Source organism: Lutra lutra, chromosome 18 (assembly GCF_902655055.1).
Source record: "Lutra lutra chromosome 18, mLutLut1.2, whole genome shotgun sequence".
Classification (NCBI taxonomy): domain Eukaryota; kingdom Metazoa; phylum Chordata; class Mammalia; order Carnivora; family Mustelidae; genus Lutra; species Lutra lutra.
Window position 1 is genome coordinate 35,130,387 of NC_062295.1, and position 22,404 is coordinate 35,152,790.

The 22,404-nt window shown below is 45.5% G+C and overlaps 1 protein-coding gene across 1 annotated transcript in view; it reads right to left on the reverse strand.

The window, feature by feature from the left end:
- LMTK2 (lemur tyrosine kinase 2) overlaps positions 1 to 22,404 on the reverse strand; it is an 83,819-nt gene that overhangs the window by 20,090 nt on the left and 41,325 nt on the right. The window contains exon 7 of the mRNA XM_047713338.1: positions 10,755 to 10,888. Coding sequence (XP_047569294.1) covers positions 10,755 to 10,888 — 134 coding nt within the window. The remainder of the gene's footprint in view (positions 1 to 10,754; positions 10,889 to 22,404) is intronic.

Consider the following 22,404-nt stretch of genomic DNA (forward strand, 5'->3'; position numbering starts at 1 on the left):
TAATCTTTTTTTTTTTTTTAAAGTAACTGCTGAGGTTAAATACCGACCATATCTGTACTTTGTGCTGCATCAATACCATATTTCCTGGTATCTTAAGAGTGACCAAGAGGGGCACCTGGGTTGGTGCAGTTGGTTAAATGTCTGCTTTGGGCTCAGGTCATCATCTCAGGGTTCTGGGATTGAGCCCTGCATGGGGCTCCCTGCTCAGCGCAGAGTCTACTTCTCCCTCTCCCTCTGCCCCTCCACCCTGCCTGTGCGCTCTCTCTCTCACTCTATTTCAAATAAATAAATAAAATCTTAAAAAAAAAAAGAGTGATCAAGAATTTTAAAATACTATGAGCAAGTGTCTGAGTAAATTTTTACAGTAACTTGTATTACTTGAGTCTAATGGTAGTCTACTTATTATAAGATGAATAAAATGACAGCTTCAAGCACCCAAAACTAATCAACATTACAAATGCTAATTTTTTAGCTTCTTTTTCAAAGACATGTGAGCATTATAAGGAGGCCCTTTCCAAATTACTTCGCTTTCCTGCAAACCCCACCTCTCCACAGGGAGGGGAAGAGCACATTTTCAGGACTTATTGGAAACAAATTACATATGTTATTTAAGAACAGATTAATTCTCAAAAACATACACGTTGAAAAGTAAAAACTACTTTTTCTGAAGGAAACTTCCATATAGACAACAGAGTAAACACTTTGGATTCAGGTATAAGCCGCTTTTTATCTTTCAATCTTTTTATTTTTCTGATCATCCACTGGCATAGGAATTCAAGAGTCCACTAAACTAACTAGAAAAGCAGACCCCATTTATAGTTTCAAATCATAAAGGCATCAAAAACTTTCTGTAGTCCAAAACTCAAAATGTTTAGACAGGATTTTAGAAGACAAAAGCTTACATTAATGATTAAATTCTTCATTTTCCAAGATTTTAATTTCCGAAGTGTACATGCCCAACACAGGACCGTGATGAGGCTGATGTAACTCCGGGACAGCCTGCCTGGGACGTAAGGGCACTGAGCCAATCATACATTAATGGCTAAGATTTATAAAGCACTTACTCTACGCTGGGTATTGCTCTAAGCTCCATACATGTATTAACTCATTTAATCTTCACAAGGAACCTTGTAAGTGGACGCTCTTATCTCCCCCATTCAGAGCTGAAGAAATAGTAACTTCACCAGAGCTGCAAAGCCAGCAAGACGCCGTCCCCCCTCAGTAACCATCAGTGACAATGCACCAGCAATCGGAGCGCTGTCCTGGTCCCCGGCGAACACGTGCTCATCTAGACAGCCAGCTGGTGCTAGTCAGGCGGCTCCACGCTGGGTTTACTAGCGGTAATTTTCACGGTGTTCCCCTCAGAAGCCTTCATTCAGGCCTGTGGTGTCTGGGAGCAAGAGAGAATTCTACTTCCAATCTCAAGAAGAAAATCAGTCTCTCTGTTTTGGAATGAAGGGAGGCAGGAGAGAGGCAGAAGCAATACACCCACGGAGGGCGGAGAAATGGAAATGCCCTGCGTCAGGCGGCACGGTCTACTGGACTGACAGAGGCAACAGGACAGTGCCACAGGTTCTGCCGACAGAGGCTCTGTCACCCAGCACCACTGATGGGCATTTCCAGTCTCTAGAAACAGATCCTTCTCAACCTTCCCCACATCTCTCTCCTAAGACCAGAATTAAAAGCTGGGTGGCCCGGCACTCCAACGGGGCCCTGTGTGTGTCCCCGGCAGGCGGGCAGCGGCCTCAGCCCTTGGCTCCTTCCCCGCAGGACATTGGAGCAACTGACCCCTGCGCAACAACTGGGCTGCCCTGCTCCCTCCCTCCTCTCCCCTCTCCTTCCACATGTTCAGTGCAAGTCTTTAGACAGAGCAAATGTGAAGGTTACGGAAAAGATGAAAAGCCAAAGTCATATTAAGTAAAAGGCCACTGGCTTTGAGTGTAAAAGGCATCCTAAAACTCTAACACAATCCAACTGATGCTCTCAAGGGAAGGAGAAAGGCTTCTCCTCGCCTGAAATCTGAAGTAATGAGGACCTAAACTGGAGGAGGCTGGAGGAGCTTCCTCTAAACCTGCCCCCTGCTTCCCCCCCAAGCATGGGAGCATCACACACAGCACAGCGGGGTTGGGGATGGGGAGTGGGGGAGCGACCAGGGCGATCTGGGAGCTCCTTAGCAGCACTTAGGAGCAGTGTGACTTGGGGCAAGTCATTTAACATACCCGAGCCTCAGTTTACTCACAAACAGGGTTGCGCTGTAGGAGCTAACTCACGAGGTTTCATGAGGATAAAATAAAGCAATATATGAAATGTTCTCAAAATGTTAAGGCGCTGTCCAGTTCTAAGATAATTATATAATTCAATTCAGAACTGGAAAAAGCAAATGTTCTCTGAAGCCTAACATGCAAAGCCAGAGAAGAGAAAAACACAAAGGTGTAACTTAACAACACAGGTAATTCTTGACGTCAATGGCTGCTTTTGGTCAGGAAACAAACATACCCAGTATATTCTTCCTTCCAGTTGAAAAACAGGTCTAGTGGTGAGGCTGCCACATGATCTGACAGCCTCTGGCTCTGTCCCCTCGGCGGGCAGTAAGGCCGTGGCCTCCACTGTCAGAGACAGCCTCGGCCGCGTGAGCGGTGCGGAGAGCTGTGGGAAGTGCGGGTCCGCAGACCTAAAGAGCTCCCCATCCTGACTCCCAAGGAAGCGTCACTACGTGTTATCAGCTCAGCCAGAGCTGGAGTTAAACCGGCCCCTGAAGGACCGCTGGACTGGAAACAGCTCAGAGAGGCTACAGCCATTTTCAAAATCACCCACACCTCCGTTCGTGTTATTTGTGCTTTCCCAAGCAAGCGGAATTCCTGATACACAGAGGCACACACAAGAAGCAAAGTCGCTGAAACTGACTGCTGAGTATTCTTCTAGGGCGTGGCACATGTTATCTTAAGTCCTCTAGACCACAGCGCTTTAGGATAAAATTATCCCCATCTCAGAGAAGAAACGGGTTCAGAAGGACTGAGTAATGTGGCTTATCTTGGTACAGCTGACAGAAAGGTGAATTAGCAACCTGAACCCCTCATTCCTGCCTTGCTCACCAGACCACTCTGCTCTTGACAGTTTCTGAAGTTTAAAAAAAAAAAATCACTAAGGGTTTTGAAGAAACTGCCACTTATCACTCGAAGATGGGATGTAGCTCAAAGCGGTACAAGTTCAAGATGAAAGCCAGATGACTGTGATATGGCACAAAGGACGCAGGTTTGACTGCTTTCACCCCAGTCTATTAGGTCAGTCCTTGCTAGCTGAACAAGACTCTATTTACTGAGCTTCTCCTGCAAGTCAGGCCCCTGCTAGGCTCCGGGTGTATAGAGGACACCTGTGCTGTGAAATTCTGGGTGGACGCCAAGGAGAAGGTCTGCGGCTAGAATGTGGGCCACCACTGCTGGCCTGGGTTTTGAGAAATGGTGATAAAATGGGGACAAAGCCTTCAGTTCTCAGTTTTTTCCAGGGTTGGGCCAGAGCTGACACTGAGCCGGACACTCAGGCTTCTATGGGTCTCAACCTCTGGTTACAGCTTATCTCCTCCCTGAACATGATTACGAGACCGGACGAAATACATAAGGAAGTAGTTTTCAGGTTTTGGACAGTGAACAGCCCAGGCTTTCACCCTGATGAGAAACCAAATAGCAGAGGTGAGCCCCACATGGCCTCCAGCTTTCTGTTTAGGGTCTCTTTCCAAACCACGGCACAGAGGTATGGAGCCCAGAGAGCAACAGCTTCCCTGGATGGCAGAAAGAGCCTGCCAAGGAGGCTGAACCGTAGGGGAGGGAGTAAGTTCAGAGAGCGGGCCAGCACCCCAGAAATCTGCACGGGGTCCCTCTCTTTGTCTGTGGTCGACTCCTGACTTGTGTACGTGTGTGCCCTGGGAGAAAATGAGGCTGACAGGACACTCACAGAGCTGGGTACTGGTCAGAGGGGAGAAACTTCCCTCAATGGCCTGGTTCCACCCCTCCAAGTCCTTAAGAAGGAGGTTACTCTGACATCAGGCAGGCCATCCTCTAGGCCTGTCCTAAAGGTGCCCCACCAGGATGGAGCTGAGCTGCCAATCAACGGCCCACTTTTCAGAGTGGTACTTCTCACACTGGGTGTGCACTGGAGTCACCTGGGAGGTGAGTGAAAATGCACTAGGCCTGCAGTGGGACTGGCAGTACCCCTCAGACAACCCCCAGAATCCAAGCCCAGCCTAGAAGGCCACATCAGATCAGGGTCAGGGAAGGCCAGCGTGGTTAACAAGTGACAAACCAGCTGGCTTCAGAACACAGCGAGCACTCCGCCGGGGATCCCCGAACAATAATTCTCCCATAAGGCCTAGGGTCATCTAGAAAACTGGAACATTTAGTACTTTACACCTAAGGATTTTAGGTTGAGGGCGAGGGTCCCAAGGCAAAGGCCTACCACCTGAAGACCCCTGCTTTCATGTCCCCCTGCTCCGTACACAGGCACTCAGCCAGCAGCAGGCGTTCCTTCCCCGAGGGCAGAGCACACCCCGCCCGAGCCTCCAGCTAGTCCTCTAGTGCACACGTGCAGGCCTTCCGCAGTAACCGAGTTACAGGGATCCTAGGCTTCTTCCGAGGCTTCCCCAAGTGCTACCATTCTTTCTTTTTTTTTAAATTAAAAAAATGTGGTCTTTTTCTTTTAAACTATCTTCCTCCCCCAACTCCACCCATTCCCGGTTAACACATACTACCAAACTGGTAGGTATAATCTTTCCGTATTTTTCCATATACGCAGTGTATACACAAGAAAATACAGATAAGGGGAATAAGGAGCATCTGCTTTTATGCGACATTATTTATGCCTACCTCTCTATCTTCATTTCTCACCCAACAACATCAAGGCTGGAAAACCCCCCAGGGCAACCAGTCACCCAGCAGCTCTGCATCTTTCTCTACAACAGCCGTGTGGTACTCCACAGCGCCGATGGCCTGGGACTGGTTCTTGGTCCCCCCGTGAACGCTTACTTTGTCGTGTTTATTTAATTTGCTGCCGCCTCAAATGACGCAATGACAGATCATTCTACGCCATGAGCTTAAGTTCCGGGGCGCTTCTGTCCTATAGAAGTGAGTCTAGCAATAGGAATGTGTATTTTTAATTATACAGTTATCACCCTCATAGCTCTTCAAAAACTGGTAATGATTTACACACAACTCAGGACAGAAATTTGCCCACATCCCTACTAGCAACAGATGCAGCGGTTCCTTTAGCTCTGAGGTTCCATGCCTTTAACCTGCCTGTCCCTAACTACCGAATGGGATGGACTTTCCATCTGCTGGCCCGTCTGTCTCTGCCCATCTGTCTCGGGTCTCACATCCTCTCGCCAATTCATAGGCACCTGCTGTGTGTCCTGAGCAGTCGCTCTTTGGTTGCAACTCGTGTTGGCAGCTACACCTTCCCAAGTCTATTGTCCCGACTTTGTTGTGGTGTCTGTTGCTATGCAAAATATTTAATTTTTATAGAACAGTCAATAAAGGGTGTAACAGCCACCCTTTACTTTACAAGGAAAAGAGGGCCTTTCTGGCTAGGAGGCCTCGCTCATTGCTGGGTAACACATACAGCTTTCCAGAATTCTGCCAATATCACACTTATTTTTTTTTTGATTTTGATTTTCACGTACAGGATGGTACACAGGTCCAGTAATTTCCCAGATGGGTAATGAACTGCGCCCGCATTTAACAGGGAAGCCATCTCTTCCCCCCTGATTTGAGTTTCACTTTGAGCACACACTCACCTGCTCTATGTACTGTCTGCTCTCCACCAGTCTGTTTCTCCATGAAAACCAAACCAATCTCTATCCCAGTGGTTTGCTGGGAGCAGGCTTGCTTTGCTGCCTCAACGATTCACTTCTTCTTCATACTCTACTTCCTGGCTCTTCTAGACACTATTTTTTCATGTGAAGCTAAAGATAATTTTTACCCCCCTCCACCAAATCCTCTGAGGACTCTTATTGGGATTATTTATGAAGTTCATGTATTAATTTTGAGTTAACATGGGCGCCTGGGTGGCTCAATCAATTAAGCGTCTGCCTTCAGCTCAGGTCAAGATTGCAGGGTCCTGGGATTGAGTCTGCATCAGGCTCCCTGCTGAGTGGGGAGCCTGCTTCTCTCCCTCTCTCACTCCCCCAGCGTGTACACTCTCTCTCTGGCTCACTCTTGCTCTCAAATAAAATCTTAAAAAAAAAAAAATTTCAGTTAACTGACATTTTTGTGTTGTCTTCCCACCATAAAATGGGGTACACATTTCCATTAGTTCACGTTTTATGTCCTTCAGTAAGACTGCATAGCATAGTCCTATATCTTTTTTTTTTTATCTTCACATAGTCCTATATCTTTTTTTTTTTTTTAAGATTTTATTTATTTTATTAGTCAGAGAGAGTGAGCGAGCGAGCACAGGCAGACAGAGTGGCAGGCAGAGGCAGAGGGCGAAGCAGGCTCCCTGCCGAGCAAGGAGCCCGATGTGGGACTCGATCCCAGGTCGCCAGGATCATGACCTGAGCTGAAGGCAGCCACCCAACCAACTGAGCCACCCAGGCGTCCCTCATAGTCCTGTATCTTTCTCACATTATTTATTCCCAAATAATTTATAATCATAACAAATAATTTTTGTAGCACTGGTGAAAAAGGAATGGGGTTTTTTGCCCTATTTCCAGGTACACTTTAATGTATCTATAATCAAATTACAATGTATCTATAATCAAACTACAAGAAATTCTCTCATTAATTTAAAAAAAAAATTTTTAAAGATTTTATTTATTTATTTGAGAGAGAGAGAGAGCACAACAGCTGAGGTCAGAGAGAGAAGCAGACTCCCCATGGAGTTGGGAGCCTGATGAGGGACTTGATCCCAGGACTCCCAAGATCATGACCTGAGCCGAAGGCTGTCGCTCAACCAACTGAGCCACCCAGGCACCCCATCTCATTAATTTTGTTTTTTAAAGAAACTAGTATCTCACTTTTTTCTCAGTATACAGTATCATGTCACCAGTAATAAAGAGTGACCAGTGATTGTTTAGGGTAGCTTACTGGATAAGAGTGTGGGCCCTGGAAAACATAGCTCTGGTTTTGAATACCAGCTCTGCTCTATGACCAAGATCTTCCGAGTGAAGAAGATGAGACTAGAGCAGGTGAGGCCCCATGTCTGGGACCCTCACTCTTTCATTTCACACACACGGGTCAAATGTCTGCAGACCTTCAGCTCAAGCCAGATTCCGCAGCCTGTGTAAGGAAAGTCTTTGGATTTTTCTCATGGGAGCAAGATGATGGTACTTTTTCTTTTCATTTAATACCACTATGTGCCACATACTACCTGTGGCTTTGATATAAACTGATCAGTCAGGGAGAGCTCCCCTCAACTTGGCAGATGGGGTGCTGCCCAATTCATGGATCATTTAATAAAGCCAATTAGATCTTCAAAAATAAAATGTTTAAAGAATATTCTTTACCTCGAGTTTTTGTATCTGGATAACATCCAAATCATGTACTTTATCGTCTTTATATGTTCTAAAGCACACAATAAACCATATTTATTGCCATATAAAAATTTTTCCCTTGAAGACTCATCTTTAAAAGAGAAAATATGAGAAGGAGTTTAGAAAGATACAATCTGAAGACTTTGCAGGCACACAAATTAATGAAATACCCTAATATTCCACCAGCTGAAACACTCAGCTAGGTGCGCAGCACAAGCCAATTAGGAACCAGATTTCCACATCTCTACCACTGTGGTCACAACACACAGTACAGATTAAGGAAAAATCATGTAAAATCATGTAAAATGCACCTAACCCTAGTGTTCATGTATCATGCTCCTGCAACACTGGGTGGCCGCACTCTGAGAGCCAGACAACTTCAGGGCTTCTCAGCAGAAAATTACCTGAACTTTAAAACCAGGAAAATCCTAAAGAGGCTCTCTCATGAACAGTGGTGACCTGTGTACTCCTCAAGGCCATGACCACACAGGTCTTCGGCTACCTGAGCCACCACAAGGCCCACACCACCAGCTAGAACCTCTGTGTACTTAGCTCACTGTGGTGACCCGTGGCATCTCACTGCAAACGCTAAGGCAGGCTGACAGACAAGGGACAGCAAGTCCCAGGCTCTGGGCCAGAAAGGCAGAAGGCTGTGGCACGCAGCATACTAGCAGCTTCCGCTGCTTACACGGCCTTCACGGATGTCACATATAAACTTCCGAGATGCAGGCTGCCCAAGACTCAGGCATACGTCTCCTCTTAAATAATAAGCAAAAATACAATTTAACTAGGGGTGCTTTACTAGATCAGTTTCCAAAACAACCAACAGCTTTTAGTTGGACGTGTGGGCTATTCCATTTTCAACCAACACCAAAAGCCTGACTTTGAGTCAGCCAATAAATATTCTGAATTCTGATTTAAAAATATGCTATATGGTTTGTTATCATAAAAAAATAATTTAAAGCACAAATTTTGCCCCAAGTAGGAATTTTACATAAAATATAATATATAAGTTACATAAATATATATATATATAATATATATATAATAATAAATATATAATATATAAGTTACATAAAATATAACTTAAGAGAGAGAAAGAGTGAGAGAGAGGGACATCTGGGTGGCTCAGTCGGGTAAGTACCTGCCTTCCGCTCAGGTCATGATCCCAGGGTCCTGGGATTGAGCCCCACATTGGGCTCCCTGCTCATGCTCAGTGGACAGCCTGCTTCTCCCTCTTCCTGCCACTCCCCCTGCTTGTGCACACATACTCTCTCCGACAAATAAATAAAATTTTTAAAAAGAGAGAGAGGGAGGGAGGGATGGGGACAGTTGCCAATTGTTTAAAGAATATTCTTTGCCTTAGTTTTTGTACCTGGATAACATCCAAATCATGTGATTTAATTTATCATCTTTATATGTTCGAAAGCACACAAAATTCTAAATTAAATAGAACTTTAACCTATAGAAACTCACAGGAAAAACATTTACTGTGATATCTTTGCCAATTTTTTTTTAAAGATTTTATTTATTTGTCAGAGAGAGAGAGAGAGAGAGAGAGAGAGAGAGAGAGAGTGAGAACAAGCAGATAGAGTGGCAGGGAGAGGCAGAGGGAGAAGCAGGCTCCCTGCCGAGCAAGGAGCCCGACGTGGGACTCGATCCCAGGACTCTGGGATCATTACCTGAGCTGAAGGCAGCCGCTTAACCAACTGAGCCACCCAGGCGTCCCTCTTTGCCAATTTTTAAAATACAGTAGCAGGAACACAGCTGAACTTTAAATGCAATTTCTAGTTGCCTCTGAGGCCTTCATGCTGATGTCTGACATGACACCCTCTCTAAATGTCCCAGCCTCCAAGATCTAAAACTCCTAAACCACCTTTTAGAGACTAATCTGCCATGTCTTACAAAAGAGGAATACAAATATGCTGGGTATTAACCTGTTAGAAGAGATTAAAAAATGAAATCCAAGATTTCTCCATTATAAAGCAAACAGATATTTACATTTTGAAGTTTTGTGTAAGGGATTCTGCCTCGCGCTTGAAGAAATCCATAATCTTTGGGGTATTTTATAAAGCCCTTAATCAGAATGACTTGCTCACTATGCATGTCAAGTGAGATACAGATGTATGGAAAAATGTTAATATTTTCTTTCTTCCCTACCTGGAAACAACGTTGAGAATTTGATAGGGTACTTTTCCATGTCTGCTCTCATATACACACGTGTGCACACACACATGTGCACACACTCACACCTCTACAAATACAAGCAGGTGTTTTTCTTACTTAAAAAAAAAAGGAGTCACACTATAAACATATTCCTGTGCAATCTACCTTTTAAAAAACAGAATACTCTAAAAAAAAAAAAAAAAAAACAAAAAACTTTATAGCCCTTGAAGTCAACACACACACACACACACACACACACACACACACACACACACAGGTGCCCCTTTTCAGCTCTTTGAATCACTAAGAGTTAAATTATTTAGTTAAAGTCAACTAAAGAGAAGCTGGTTTCCCTGGAGACCTGGGAAATAATTTCAAATATATTTTAAACATAAATCAGAGCACAGAAGGCTAGAGGAAAGTCAGCAGAAATCTCCTTCTGAGTTCACAGAACCATAACCTCAGACAGGACTCAAGCCCTTTGTTATTTTAATTACGAAAATTACATCAAAGGTCTGAGCAAAATGTAATGTGCTCCAAAGAGCTGTGGCTATTCAAATCTGACCAGAAAGGTTTCTACACAAATGTGTTACACTGACGGGCGTGCTGCTCACACATGACGCCAGACCACCTACAAGTGCCCCGGGGACGGGGCAGGCTGGGGGAGGAGAAGCAGGCCTCTCCGAGCCCTGACCCTCCACAAAAAGATGATGCCAGCCTATCAGATCCTCCCTTCCTCACCCAGGAACCTCAAAGTCAGAACCACAGTCTGAAGCGGACACGAACGGGACGCACAGGGAGATGTCAGCACGGCGACTGGCACCGTCCGCTCTCAGTTCTGAGCCAGTGGTTTCATGTTCTCTGAAATTCCGGAAATGGCTTCTAGACCTCAGGCTGTATGAAGACATTCCGTTCCCCAGTTTTGGTTTAACCGAAGCCCAACTCTGCCCTCATGCCAATACCGGGACGGACAGGACAGCTTCTACTCATCCGCCCCCTGACGTCCTCTGCAGAACCTCGACAACCGGTGCCGCCAGACAGACCCACCTACACCGCCGGCCGGACCCACCTGTGCAGGAAGTGCAGCTTGTGCATGGCGGCCAGGCCTGCTGCGATCTCGCAGGCCATCCGCTGCAGCAGCATGGTCTGCGAGTCCCCCCTCACGTGCTCTTGCTCGTTGCGCAGGTAAGCTTTCAGGTCCCCCTGCAAAAGGGAGTCCAGGTCAGCTTCCAAAGGGACCAAGGTGAATGCACTGGCAACTCAACAGGTGCCTTAGCTAATGTTAACTACTAAGATTATTTACTAGAAATCACTTAGATTTGACCTTGATAAAGAATCTAATTCGAACAAGTCCCAAATTACAAAGAGTAATTCCACCCAAAAACTTTAAAGTACAGAAAACACTATTATCTTTAAGGATCATACTTAGCTAAATATTAGTTTATCTTTAAAGAAACTAAATATTAGTTTATATAAACACATGTAAAACAAAAAGTAAAAATAAGGTAATTTTTAAATGATGCACAATATAAACTAAGTGCAGACGTAGAGACGTTTCCAGGTAACTGAGATGATATGCTGCCATGTGCACTGCCTTTACGGATTTCTAGAAGACACACGGTTAGGGAACATTACGTCACAAAGGCTATCATCAAAGCACTTGTGAGCAACAGAGAGGGAAAGAACCAAAGAAAACTGGATGGGAGAGGAAGGGGAGAAAGCATGCTGAGTGCTGGCCAAGTCTCTGCCAGCCTCACCCCTCCCCAGGGCCCTGTGCTGCCCAGCCACTCTGAAAAAGAACATTCCAGGCCCTCCAGAAAAATTCATAAAGTTATGAAGCCTATTCAAAGGGAGGCAGCATGGGCAGGAAAATGAACAAATTCATACCTGGACACTCGACCTGCAAACACTGAAATGCCGAGCTCTCCAGGAGCTCCTGCCAGACTTCCCCATGTTACTCTGCCTCTCTGAAGAGACTTCAATCTAGGAATGTATGTTTTGGGGAAATACACGTTTAAGGAAATAAAATCTTCCATGTTCTCCTTATCACATGTGTAAATATTTATTGATCAGACTCAATTCCAAATTAAGTGTTACATAAACGGTTAATACAATTTAGAAAGCAACTCAATAGCTTTCAGTGTGCGTTACACCTGAGTCAAGGAAAGATGCCTGTGGGGGGGAACCAACTAAGGAGCAGAATGCTCTTCCTACCACTGTTAGGAAAAACAGCCAATTTGTCAAATTCCCGGAGTAAAAACCTTAAAGCACAAATATTTGGTTACACACATCTGCCGACTTTTGGTGCTAAGCACATCACACTATAAATTCCAGGTCCACTCCAGGAATCTTTCATTCCCAGTTTCAAGGATTTTTCTGTGAGTGACAATGCTGAGATTAACGATCACTGCCATCGGAACTTTTTTTTTTTTTTTAAAGATTTTATTTATTTATTTGACAGAGAGAAATCCCAAGTAGGCAGAGAGGCAGGCAGAGAGAGAGGAGGAAGCAGGCTCCCTGCTGAGCAGAAAGCCCGATGTGGGGCTCGAACCCAGGACCTGGGATCATGACCTGAGCCGAAGGCAGCGGCTTAACCCACTGAGCCACCCAGGCGCCCCTACCATCGGAACTTTGAGCGGTGTGCCAAGCACCGTGCCAGGAGCTTCTACACTCACTGCCTCAAATAATTCTTGCAATTTGAAACACTTCCTGGATGTGAAAATGAGGCCCAGGGTGGAGGCAAAGAACTGTGCACAAAGCCCCAGCCGATAAACAGGGGGCTGCGCTCCTCCTTCTTGGTTTTACCAACCTGTCAAGATCCTACTTAGGGATGCAAAGCGAATCAACTTATTTTATAAGAATGAATGTAAAAGAACTTATGCCAACCCTATGGATTTGCTGGGTTCTCCCAAACTTAATGGAACTTAGGTGGGGCAGGGGGGGTGGGGGGAGCTTGGGGTGGGGATTTCGTACCCTCAGAACCCATGTCTCTGACCTCTTATTTCCTCCCAGACATGATGCTGGAATTGCAAGCTGCTCCAGAGCAGAAAGAGACCCTTTCCTGCCTTTTACAAACACGGTGTCCCTGCCTGCCCCTATCCCGCCCCCCCACCCCAGGCTAGCCTCTACCCGGCGGTGGGAATGGTGGAATAAAGACGATTCTCACATTACGTTAACCCAGACAAACACCAGCAAAAAGCTCAGGCCTACAGGCTAATGGGATTTTCAAAAGGTGGCCCATGCAGAAACTAAATATGAAAATAAATAGTTTTAAGTTTATTTACATTACCAATGAAATGGCAACTTAAATCCCATTTGTCTAACCCCTCTCCTGCAATATCCATCTAAGGAAAAAATCACCCTCACACAAAAGTAGCATTATGCTGCGCGTGTCTGGCCAATTCTCAAAGCAAACAGAAGCTTCTGGCAAACACTGAACACTTCACAAGTGACTTTGGCCATGAAGGCAGAATGGCAGAGTGGGTGTAGGTATTTTTCAAGGTTATCTTAAGTACAGTTTACCCTTGGACCAGGCAGGGGTTAGGGGCACCGAGGCCCGAGCGGTCAAACATTCACATATAACTCTAGACTCTACAAAAATGGAACAAATAACAGCCTGTTTTTGACAAGAAGTCTTACTGTGTAAAATGAAGGGCCACTTAACACATATTTTGTACGTTACGTATATACTATATTCTTAGAATAAGGTAAGACAGAAAAAAGAAAATGTTTAAAAAATCTTAAGGAAGAAAAAATACACTTACAGCACTGTCCTGCACATATCGGGAAAGATAGGCGTCTAAGTGGACCTGCGCAGTTCAAACCCATGTTGTTCATGGGACAACTGTATACTCATTACCACTCACTGTGTTAAGAGGTCTTATCTCCACAACAATTCACTCTCCAAATTTCACCAGAAGGCAAAATAACAAGCAGAAGGGGGTGTTGCTTAGGAATGTTCATGCTCCTAATGTTTCTGGCTTGGCAAAACTTAAAAGGCTCTCCCCACACCCGTGCCGGAGGTGAACTTAGCAGTTAGCACAAGCCAGGCAAACACCCCTAACCTGGGTGAGGAGCTAACATCAGTGAGTGAGGAGGAGCCTGGTCACTGTTTCTCCTGGAACGGTGGCAGTTTGTGCAGGACCCAGGGTTAGTTCTACCATCTAGAGAGATCCTCAGAGCTCTCCTGGCACCAGTGTTTAAATCTTTTTTTTTTTTTTTTAAGGTTTTATTTATTTGAGAGAGAAAGAGAACGAGTGGGAGGGGCAGAGGGAAACAGAAAGAGAGAGAGAGAATCTCAAGCAGACTCCACACTAAGTGCAGAGCCTGACGTGGGGCTCAATCTCATGACCCTGAGATCGTCATTTGAGCTAAAATCAAGAGTTGCATGCTTAAAGGAGTGAGCCACCCAAGTGTCACTGGTACCACTATTAAAAAAAAAAAAATCAGGGGTGCCTGGGTGGCTCACTGGGTTAAGCCTCTGCCTTCAGCTCACATCATGATCTCAGGGTCCTGGGATAGAGCCCTGTATCGGGCTCTCTGCTCAGCAGGGAGGCTGCTTCCTCCACTCTCTTTGCCTGCTTCTCTGCCTACTTGTGATCTCTCTGTCAAATAAATAAATAAAAGTTTTAAAAAATCATCATATAGCCTTTCAGTAAAAAATATTTATATTAAGTAAATGCTGAAAATTGATTCATTCTGTCCAAAACAGACAGAACTGTATTGAGATATCTGGTTTACTTAGGTTTCAGTGGTACTTAATGAGTAAAAAGGGATTATTTGGTCCCTTATTTAAAGGAAAAAAAAAAACCGTGAAGAAGAGCAGTGTATTCTGAATTAAAATATACTTTCCTTTATCCAAGTCTTAAAAATTTCTCAGATCCTCCCCAAAACCTCCCAAAAAGACTAGAAAAGAAACATGTATGACACTAGATGGCAGCAAAGCGCTGTACCAAGAACTCTGAGGGAGCAGGGACAGGGAATGGCCTCCTGCACTGAGTCACCCAAAGACCTTCACACGGACCCTTACATGTGTCCTCTTGACTTCCAACCCAAACCGAGATGAGGGCTCTAGCCAGCTTTCTGCAGGACACTGAGAACAACAAATAAATTTCATCATAATGTAAAAACTCCACAAGTCAATAGTTCAATCACTGGAAAATTAGAGCCATTTATAGGCTTAATAGGATGACTTGCGGGGGGGGGGGGATTTATGATTTATAAACAAAAATTTGAATGAAAGGACGCAAGACGGGCATAAACAGCCACAACCTCAGCTCCCACCAATGAACGAAAATATCCACGTCAAAGTGAAAGCCCTGAGCACCCGTCTGGTGACCCTCCTGCCCGCCCCGGGCTGCTTCCTCCGCAGACAAGCCCCCACCTGCCAACATCCACACTCTCTTCTGCTCTTATGGATTATTCGCCTGGTGCCCAAACACCCCTCAAATAAGTTGAACCAAGAACCAAACAAGCCTCCCTCTGCCTCCACCTGCCTCTCGCACTATCATCCCATTTCCCTCTTCCCTTCCCAGATGAGCTCTGTTCTGGCTGGCTCACCTCCTGCACTGCCACTCTCTCAAGACCAGCCCCCCCACCCCCACACTCGGTGGCAGCCGCTCCCACGGTGCCCTCCCACTGCGTCTCACCAGCATAGCCAAGGTGGGGCCGTCTCCTCCTATCTCACTGTGCTGATGGATCTTCCTCCTCTCGCTGAGCTGTAAGTGCCGGCACAGCCCAGGGCTCCATCCTGGTTCTCGTCACTGCGGACACTCATTTCTAGGTCACCCTATCCACCCCATGGCTTTAAAAATCATCTCCAGGGGCGCCTGGGTAGCTCAGTGGGTTAAAGCCTCTGCCTTCGGCTCAGGTCATGATCCCAGGGTTCTGGGATCAAGCCCCAAATCGAGCTCGCTGCTCAGTGGGGAGCCTGCTTCCCCCTCTCTCTTTGCCTGCCTCTCTGCCTACTTGAGATCTCTGTCAAATAAATAAAATCTTTTTTAAAAATTCAAAAATAAAAAATAAAAATCATCTCCAACACATTTTTCAGGCTCAAAGCCTCCGTCCCCTGAGCCCCAGACTCTTCCTCCCAGCTGTTGACTTAATGCCCTCCCCTGGATGCCCTAAGAGACACCTCAAATTTAATAGGCCTGATACGTAATTTGGACAACCTGCTCCATCTCAGGAAAAGCCATCCCTGTTTTCCCAGTAGATGAGATCAAAACCGAAGACCTCATTCTTGGGTGTGCTGTTTCTAGATTCCCACATCCAGCCCATCATCAAGCCTGGATCTATTTTCACCGAGACCCAGGGCCTCAGGGCCCAGGGCCACTGCCAGACATGAGAAAGGAGAGACCACCAGCAGGGCCCAGGGACACCCTCTCACCCAGGTGCCCATCCCCTCACTGTCAAGCCTCATTGTGGTAGGTCATCCTGTAGCACTAGCATCCCCTCTGCTGCCCCTGGGTTAGGGACACTGTCCACATGCACCTCCATTCCCCTGCAACTCCACGTCCTCTCTTCTACACGAGCTCTAGGGGGGCAGGGACATGTCATTCATCTTCGTATGACCAGCACCTAGAAGGTTCCCTGGTGCGTGAACTTACTTAATAAATATATTTATAAATAAGACATACCCATTATTTAGGCATCTTCTGTACAAAAGAACAATTCTACAATAGAGGCTCCCCACTGGTCGAAAAAATATATACAAGCATTAAACCACCTGGTATAAAAACACACAGAATAAAATTAAGCCGTCAATTAAAATCTCCACTTTGCCACTGGTAATTACGTGACCTCAGGCAAGTCTATTAACCTGACCAATAAGGAACAGAAAGCATGGCGCTGAAGCCAGATAGACCTGGGTTCCACTCTTCAGTGAGGGCCCTCATCTCTCTCAGGCTGTTTTCCAATTGTAAAATGAAGCTCCTGCCACCGTCTCACAGGGCTCTCAGCGAAGGGAGTAACAGACATGCCCAGGCCCAGCACAAGGCCTGGCACAGACAAGCTAGAGCCCTCCCTTTCTCAGGACTCTTGGCGGGCATCGGCCAAGGTGCCTTCAGCTCTAAGTGCCCACGATTCCAAGTGTTACAGACTCTTGATGAGAGACGGAATAAAGCAAACCCCACAGCGGAATATGCCACGCATCGAGAATCCCAAATGGACTTTTTTCCCATTCTCACGTGGCCACTACTAATTCCTCTCAGAAACTCACTCTCTGCTTTATCAGCTGATTATCATAAAGGAACCCCGACATCAAGAATGCCCCCTTGCAAAGAAAATACCATTTCTTGCTTCGGATCAGGCCACAGGATCAAAGAAACTGGTGACTCTTGAGAAAGATTAAGACAGAGCAACGTTGTCTGTCACCTCAGCCTGCAGCCTGGGCTCCAGAGGTCTGTCTCTGCTCTTCACGCTTTCAACTGATCTCTCCCAGCAGACGCCAACCTCCTTCTCCAGTCCTCGTGCCCTGCGGAGCACTGCGGGCTTCTCTGCCCGGCTCAGGCCATTCCTGCTAACACGGGTCTTTCCAGCCACTCTGCACACTCCAAGCAAACACCTTCTCCAGTGATCCTAGTTAGAGCTGCTGTACTTTTTTCCCCCTGAGGTCAGGGGAATGCACTACAGACTGAGCTGCCAGGTACCCCAGAACCGCTTATATTTCTATACACATGACTCAAACCTCTAATCATTAATTATGACCACTTACTATAACTAACTAAAAATGAATAAAAATAACTACCATGTCCTAAGCACTTACTACGTGCTCCCAAGTTTATATTCATCATCTTACTAATGGTCAGGGTTGTCTACCTGGTAGGTGGTATTATTCCCATTTGACAGATGCCTACACTGAGGCTTAGAGGAGTCAGGGAACTTTCCAGGGTGATACACAAGTGGCAGAATGAGCACCCGAAGGCAGGCCAGTCTGGCTCTAGAGGCAGGAAACACAAGGGTCCCAGTGAATTGCTTGTGTTCCCAAGGGGACCGTGCAGGAGCGCAGTGACTCACCTCTGTGCAACCCGGGGAGCTGGGCACAGCCCCTTGTACTTCATGGGTACCTGGCACACTCCTGCTGAATGAGTAATCCTTCCCCCCAAAACAATCTCCTCGCCTGGTATTCACGTGAGAGCACTGTGTACCTGCCATGGCAGCAGGTTACAGACAACACCCTACCGTCATCTCTCCGCCCATGAACGCTGCGCCAGCAGCATGAGAAACCGCTGGCTGCCGTCTAGCTACCGAGCTCGCTCAGAAGAGTTTTCATTTTCTTTCATAAAAATCCAAGATAAAGTGCTTCTCAACAACAGCCTGGTAATTCCATCTCACAAGAATTACTTAAGTGCAAAAATATTCTCTCCTTTCCACTTAAGTGATGTTATCGCTGAGTATGATCAGTGCCCGATGACGACTGAAAAGGCCAATGTTCATTCAATAGCTCTCGACCTACTAAGACGTGAGAAGATAGTGGCTCCATTCACTGTGGTTGCAGCTGCTTATTACCGAGCCTGAGCTATTACCCTCTGTCCTCTGGACCCCCGCCAGTGGGCGGCTTTGCCTTGGATGACGCCCCTCTGCTCGGGATGGCCTATTTCTGGCAAGGTTGTGGGGCGTCCAGGCTGGGAGCAGGGCTCAGGCTGAAGCAAGGCTTTGGTGTGTCAGGGGGACGTCTCTGCTGGTGGGGGTCCCTCTTTGGTTCACTGGGATGACGCTACCTGATCCTTCCTGCCACACAGCCACTGCACAGACTGAGCCTGGACAACTGGACTTTAGAGCTGGTGACCCTGCCGAGACCCCGGGGCTTGCTGCTGCTGCACTTGCTCCCTCCGAAGCTCCCAGGTGCCCAGAGGTGATGAGCACGGGAACTGTCCGCACAAACATGACCCCTTGCTGCTGGGCAAGGTGGAGAGTTCCCTAGGTCAACAGCCTCTATTTGGATGGGAGACTGACCACTCCAAGCACTGCCAGATTTCCCAAGGGCATAGCAGCATCCTGCTAGTACAGGTGACACCTGGGACAGCGCCTTGACCAACAGCAGGTGTGTGTGTGCGGTAAAAAATGTGTAACATAACATGACCATCTTAGCCATTTCTAAGTGTCCAGTTCAGGGGCATTAAGCACCTTCGCACTGTTGTGCAGCCGTCCCCACCACCTGTCTCTTCCCAGACACTCCGCCCCCTTCCATTCTCGCTCCTCATCCCTCCCACCCAGGCCCTGGCATTCACCATCCCACTCTCTCTGTGAGTCTGACTTCTTGAGATGCCTCACACAGGTGGAATCACGCAGTCTTTGTCTTTTTGTGGTTTGGCTTATCTCGCTGAGCGTAAGGCCCTCAAAGTTAATCCCTGTTGAAGCAGGTTCCAGAATGTCCTTTCTTTTCAAGGCTCAGCAATACTCCACTGTAGGGAGGGACTCTATTTCCTTTATTTGTTCATGCACTGATGGGTTGCTTGAGTTGCTTCTACCTTTGGGCTGTTGTGAATTACACGGCTATGAACATGGGTGTCCAAATATCTCTTTTGAGGTGCTTTCAGTGATTTTGGATAATATGTATACTTAGAAGTGAAATCACTGGGTCAGATGGTAATTCTATTTTAACTTTTTCAGAAACAATTATTGTTTTTTAAGTTTTACTGTTGACCAGTGTACCACTATTGAATTAAAGATAGCGATTAAGTCTGCACTGCTAATGAAAGCTGCCTGTGAGGGGGAGGGCTCCTTCCACACGTCTAGCCCTCAGGAGTGGACACGTCCCCATTATGATTTAGGAAGTTCACAGAAAATATGTTTCAAGTCATAAATCTTAAATGTGGAGAGCTGTTTGCATAATCTTCACCGCAAAATACGAAAGCCAGTACAACATAGGCAAGTTAATATTCTCTGAATACTCAAAGTACTTGGAGAATACACATTTAAATGTGAAACCTAAAAGTACTGGGGAAAAATTTTTTTAAAAAGATGTTAACAGAGGCCTCTGGGGGGCTCAGATGATTGTCTGCCTTTGGCTCAGGTCAGGATCCCAGGGTCGTGGGATCAAGCCCCACATTGGGCTCTCAGCTCAGCAGGGAGCCTGCTTGTCCCTCTCTCCCTGCCTCTCCCCCGGCTCTCTTGTCTCTCAAATAAATAAAATCTTTAAAAAAATTGTTAACAAAAAGCATGTATTTATTATATTTATATAAAAACAATGTATAATGATAAAGATAAAAATATACTCAAGAATCTTACTATGGGTATTTATGAGAATTATACAGGTGCTGTTTGTGTATTTTGTTATCCCAGAGTTTCTTTATAAAGCTGGTTAAACTCTTCCTCCCAAAAAGAATAGGTAACTTTGTGAAAAAATAAATTAAAATAGCACAAAAACTAAACCCATCCCCTGAACTAGTCAGAGGAAAACATCAAGCTGAGCACCCAGGGGCCTTTCCCATTCCAGGAACAACAACAACCTCTAACAAACTTCCAGGAACGCTCAGGGAGGGTGAGGAATAGGAAATACCCGTATGTATGAGAGAGATTAACCCAGAAACCTGGTATTTCAAGTAGACACGCTTCTTGCCACATTTCTATTATGTTCAACTCACGTAGACTGTGGTGACTTTTTTTTTTTTTAATTTTTTTTTTAAATTTGACAGACAGAGATCACAAGTAGGCAGAGAGGCAGGCAGAGAGAGAGAGGAGGAAGCAGGCTCCTTGCTGAGCAGAGAGCCCGATGCGGGGCTTGATCCCAGGACCCTGGGATCATGACCTGAGCCGAAGGCAGAGGCTTTAACCCACTGAGCCACCCAGGCGCCCCAACTGTGGTGACTTCTACTTAGAAAAAACATCAAGAGCTTAGGGATCCAGAAAAGCCACCAGAGAGTGTCTCAGAAAACAAGAACTCCGACAGCACACTTGTCTCATCACAAAAAGCTGCATCTTTATGTTTTTTTCTCAAGTGCTGGCAGCACAGTAATCACCCAACACACTGGTCACCCTGAGGCCATTAAAAGAAGCCATTCTCATATTGTAATAACCGAGGACCATAAATATTATAATTGATAATGTTGAGATAATCCAAACAAAATACACATGCAATAAAATGATCAGAAACATCACTGAGAACTCCTCCGTCTTAGTTCTCACGCCTCCATTCAATAATTTATCAGGCTAAATAACAATGATCACATGTCTACTCCCTCTACAGCGAAGCTCTAGAGGACAAGGACCTCACTTTCCCTCTGAATCTCCCTGTCCTTCCACAGCAGCTGTTCAACAAATAAGCATCCAGGGCTCTCTGACGTCCCAGTTTCCTTGGAGGAGGGTTAAAATATTAATTTTAGACTTAGTCAAATTACATATGCACATTATAACTTCCAGTGTGATCATACAAAAAACTAAGAATGGTATCTAGTGGGGGAGTTTGGGTGGCTCAGTAGGTTAAGCATCTGCCTTTGGCTCAGGTCATGGTCTCAGGATTCTGGGATCGAGCCCCACATCGGGTTCCTTGCTCAGCAGGGAGTCTGCTTCTTCCTCTACCCCACTCCCCTGGCTCGTGTTCTTCCTCCCTTACACTCTCTCTCTCAAATAAATAAATAAAATATTAAAAAAAAAAAATCAAGAATCCAAAAGAAGGCTAGCAAAAAAGCAAGACAGAAAAACTGAAACAGGTAGGTAGGAAAAATAATATAAAACAGGTACATAAAATTCCAAATATCTCATAGATACAATAAACATAAATGGAGTACATGTTCATATGAAATGATCAAGACTGACAAATTAACAGAATTTTAACAATACGCCATTTAGAGTGATATAAACCAGAGAAAAGGACTGAAAAAGATAACCACGCAAATTCCAACCAAAAGAAAGCTGGGATAACTATATTAATATCAGTAAAAACAGACTTAATCCTTAGTAATGCTTAAAAAGAGACCCTTCATAATTACAAAAGCTTAAAATTACAAGATGTTGTGTATCAAGTCTAAATGGTATCTTTGATTCAACACTCAAAGCAAATACAACTGGAATAATAAGGAAAATCCATAATCAAAGGAGATTATGTCTCTCATAAATGGACAGAAAACAGACTCAGACTCCTCTATCAATGCCCTCCCCAATCAGATGGATAGAGGAGACCTAACAACCTCATAAATGTGACCCCAAAAGAGCCACTGAGATATACCTGTATAGAATACCAGAATATACATCCTCCCCCACCTCCCACAGGACCCTACAGATACTAAAAAAATACACTGATCCTAGGGTGGGGAAGACTCTAGCCGAGGAGGGAGATGCCACTGCCCCAGAGCTGACGCATAAGGTGAGTGAGAACCACTCTGCTCTTATCAGTCACTGAGGTTTGGGGGTTACTCTGATATAACCCAATGAAAGCTAACGGACAAAGGTTATTAATATTTCTTTGGAATTAACCACCTTTGCCAATGAGCGTAATATTCCAATCACATTCAGAAATTAAAACAAAAATCCACAATGGTTGCTGCTCTCTTTCCATTTTACCAGTTGAAAATATTATCTGAACTAACCAGGGACTTATCCTGATGTACTCCCACTTTTCTGTGGATAGTCTTAATGTTTTAATGTTCTGAAAACTGAGACAATGCAAGGAAGTCAATTAAAACCCAGCTTTTAAAAACAGATGATTAGGGGCACCTGGGTGGCTCAGTGGGTTAAGCCGCTGCCTTCGGCTCAGGTCACGATCTCAGAGTCCTAGGATCGAG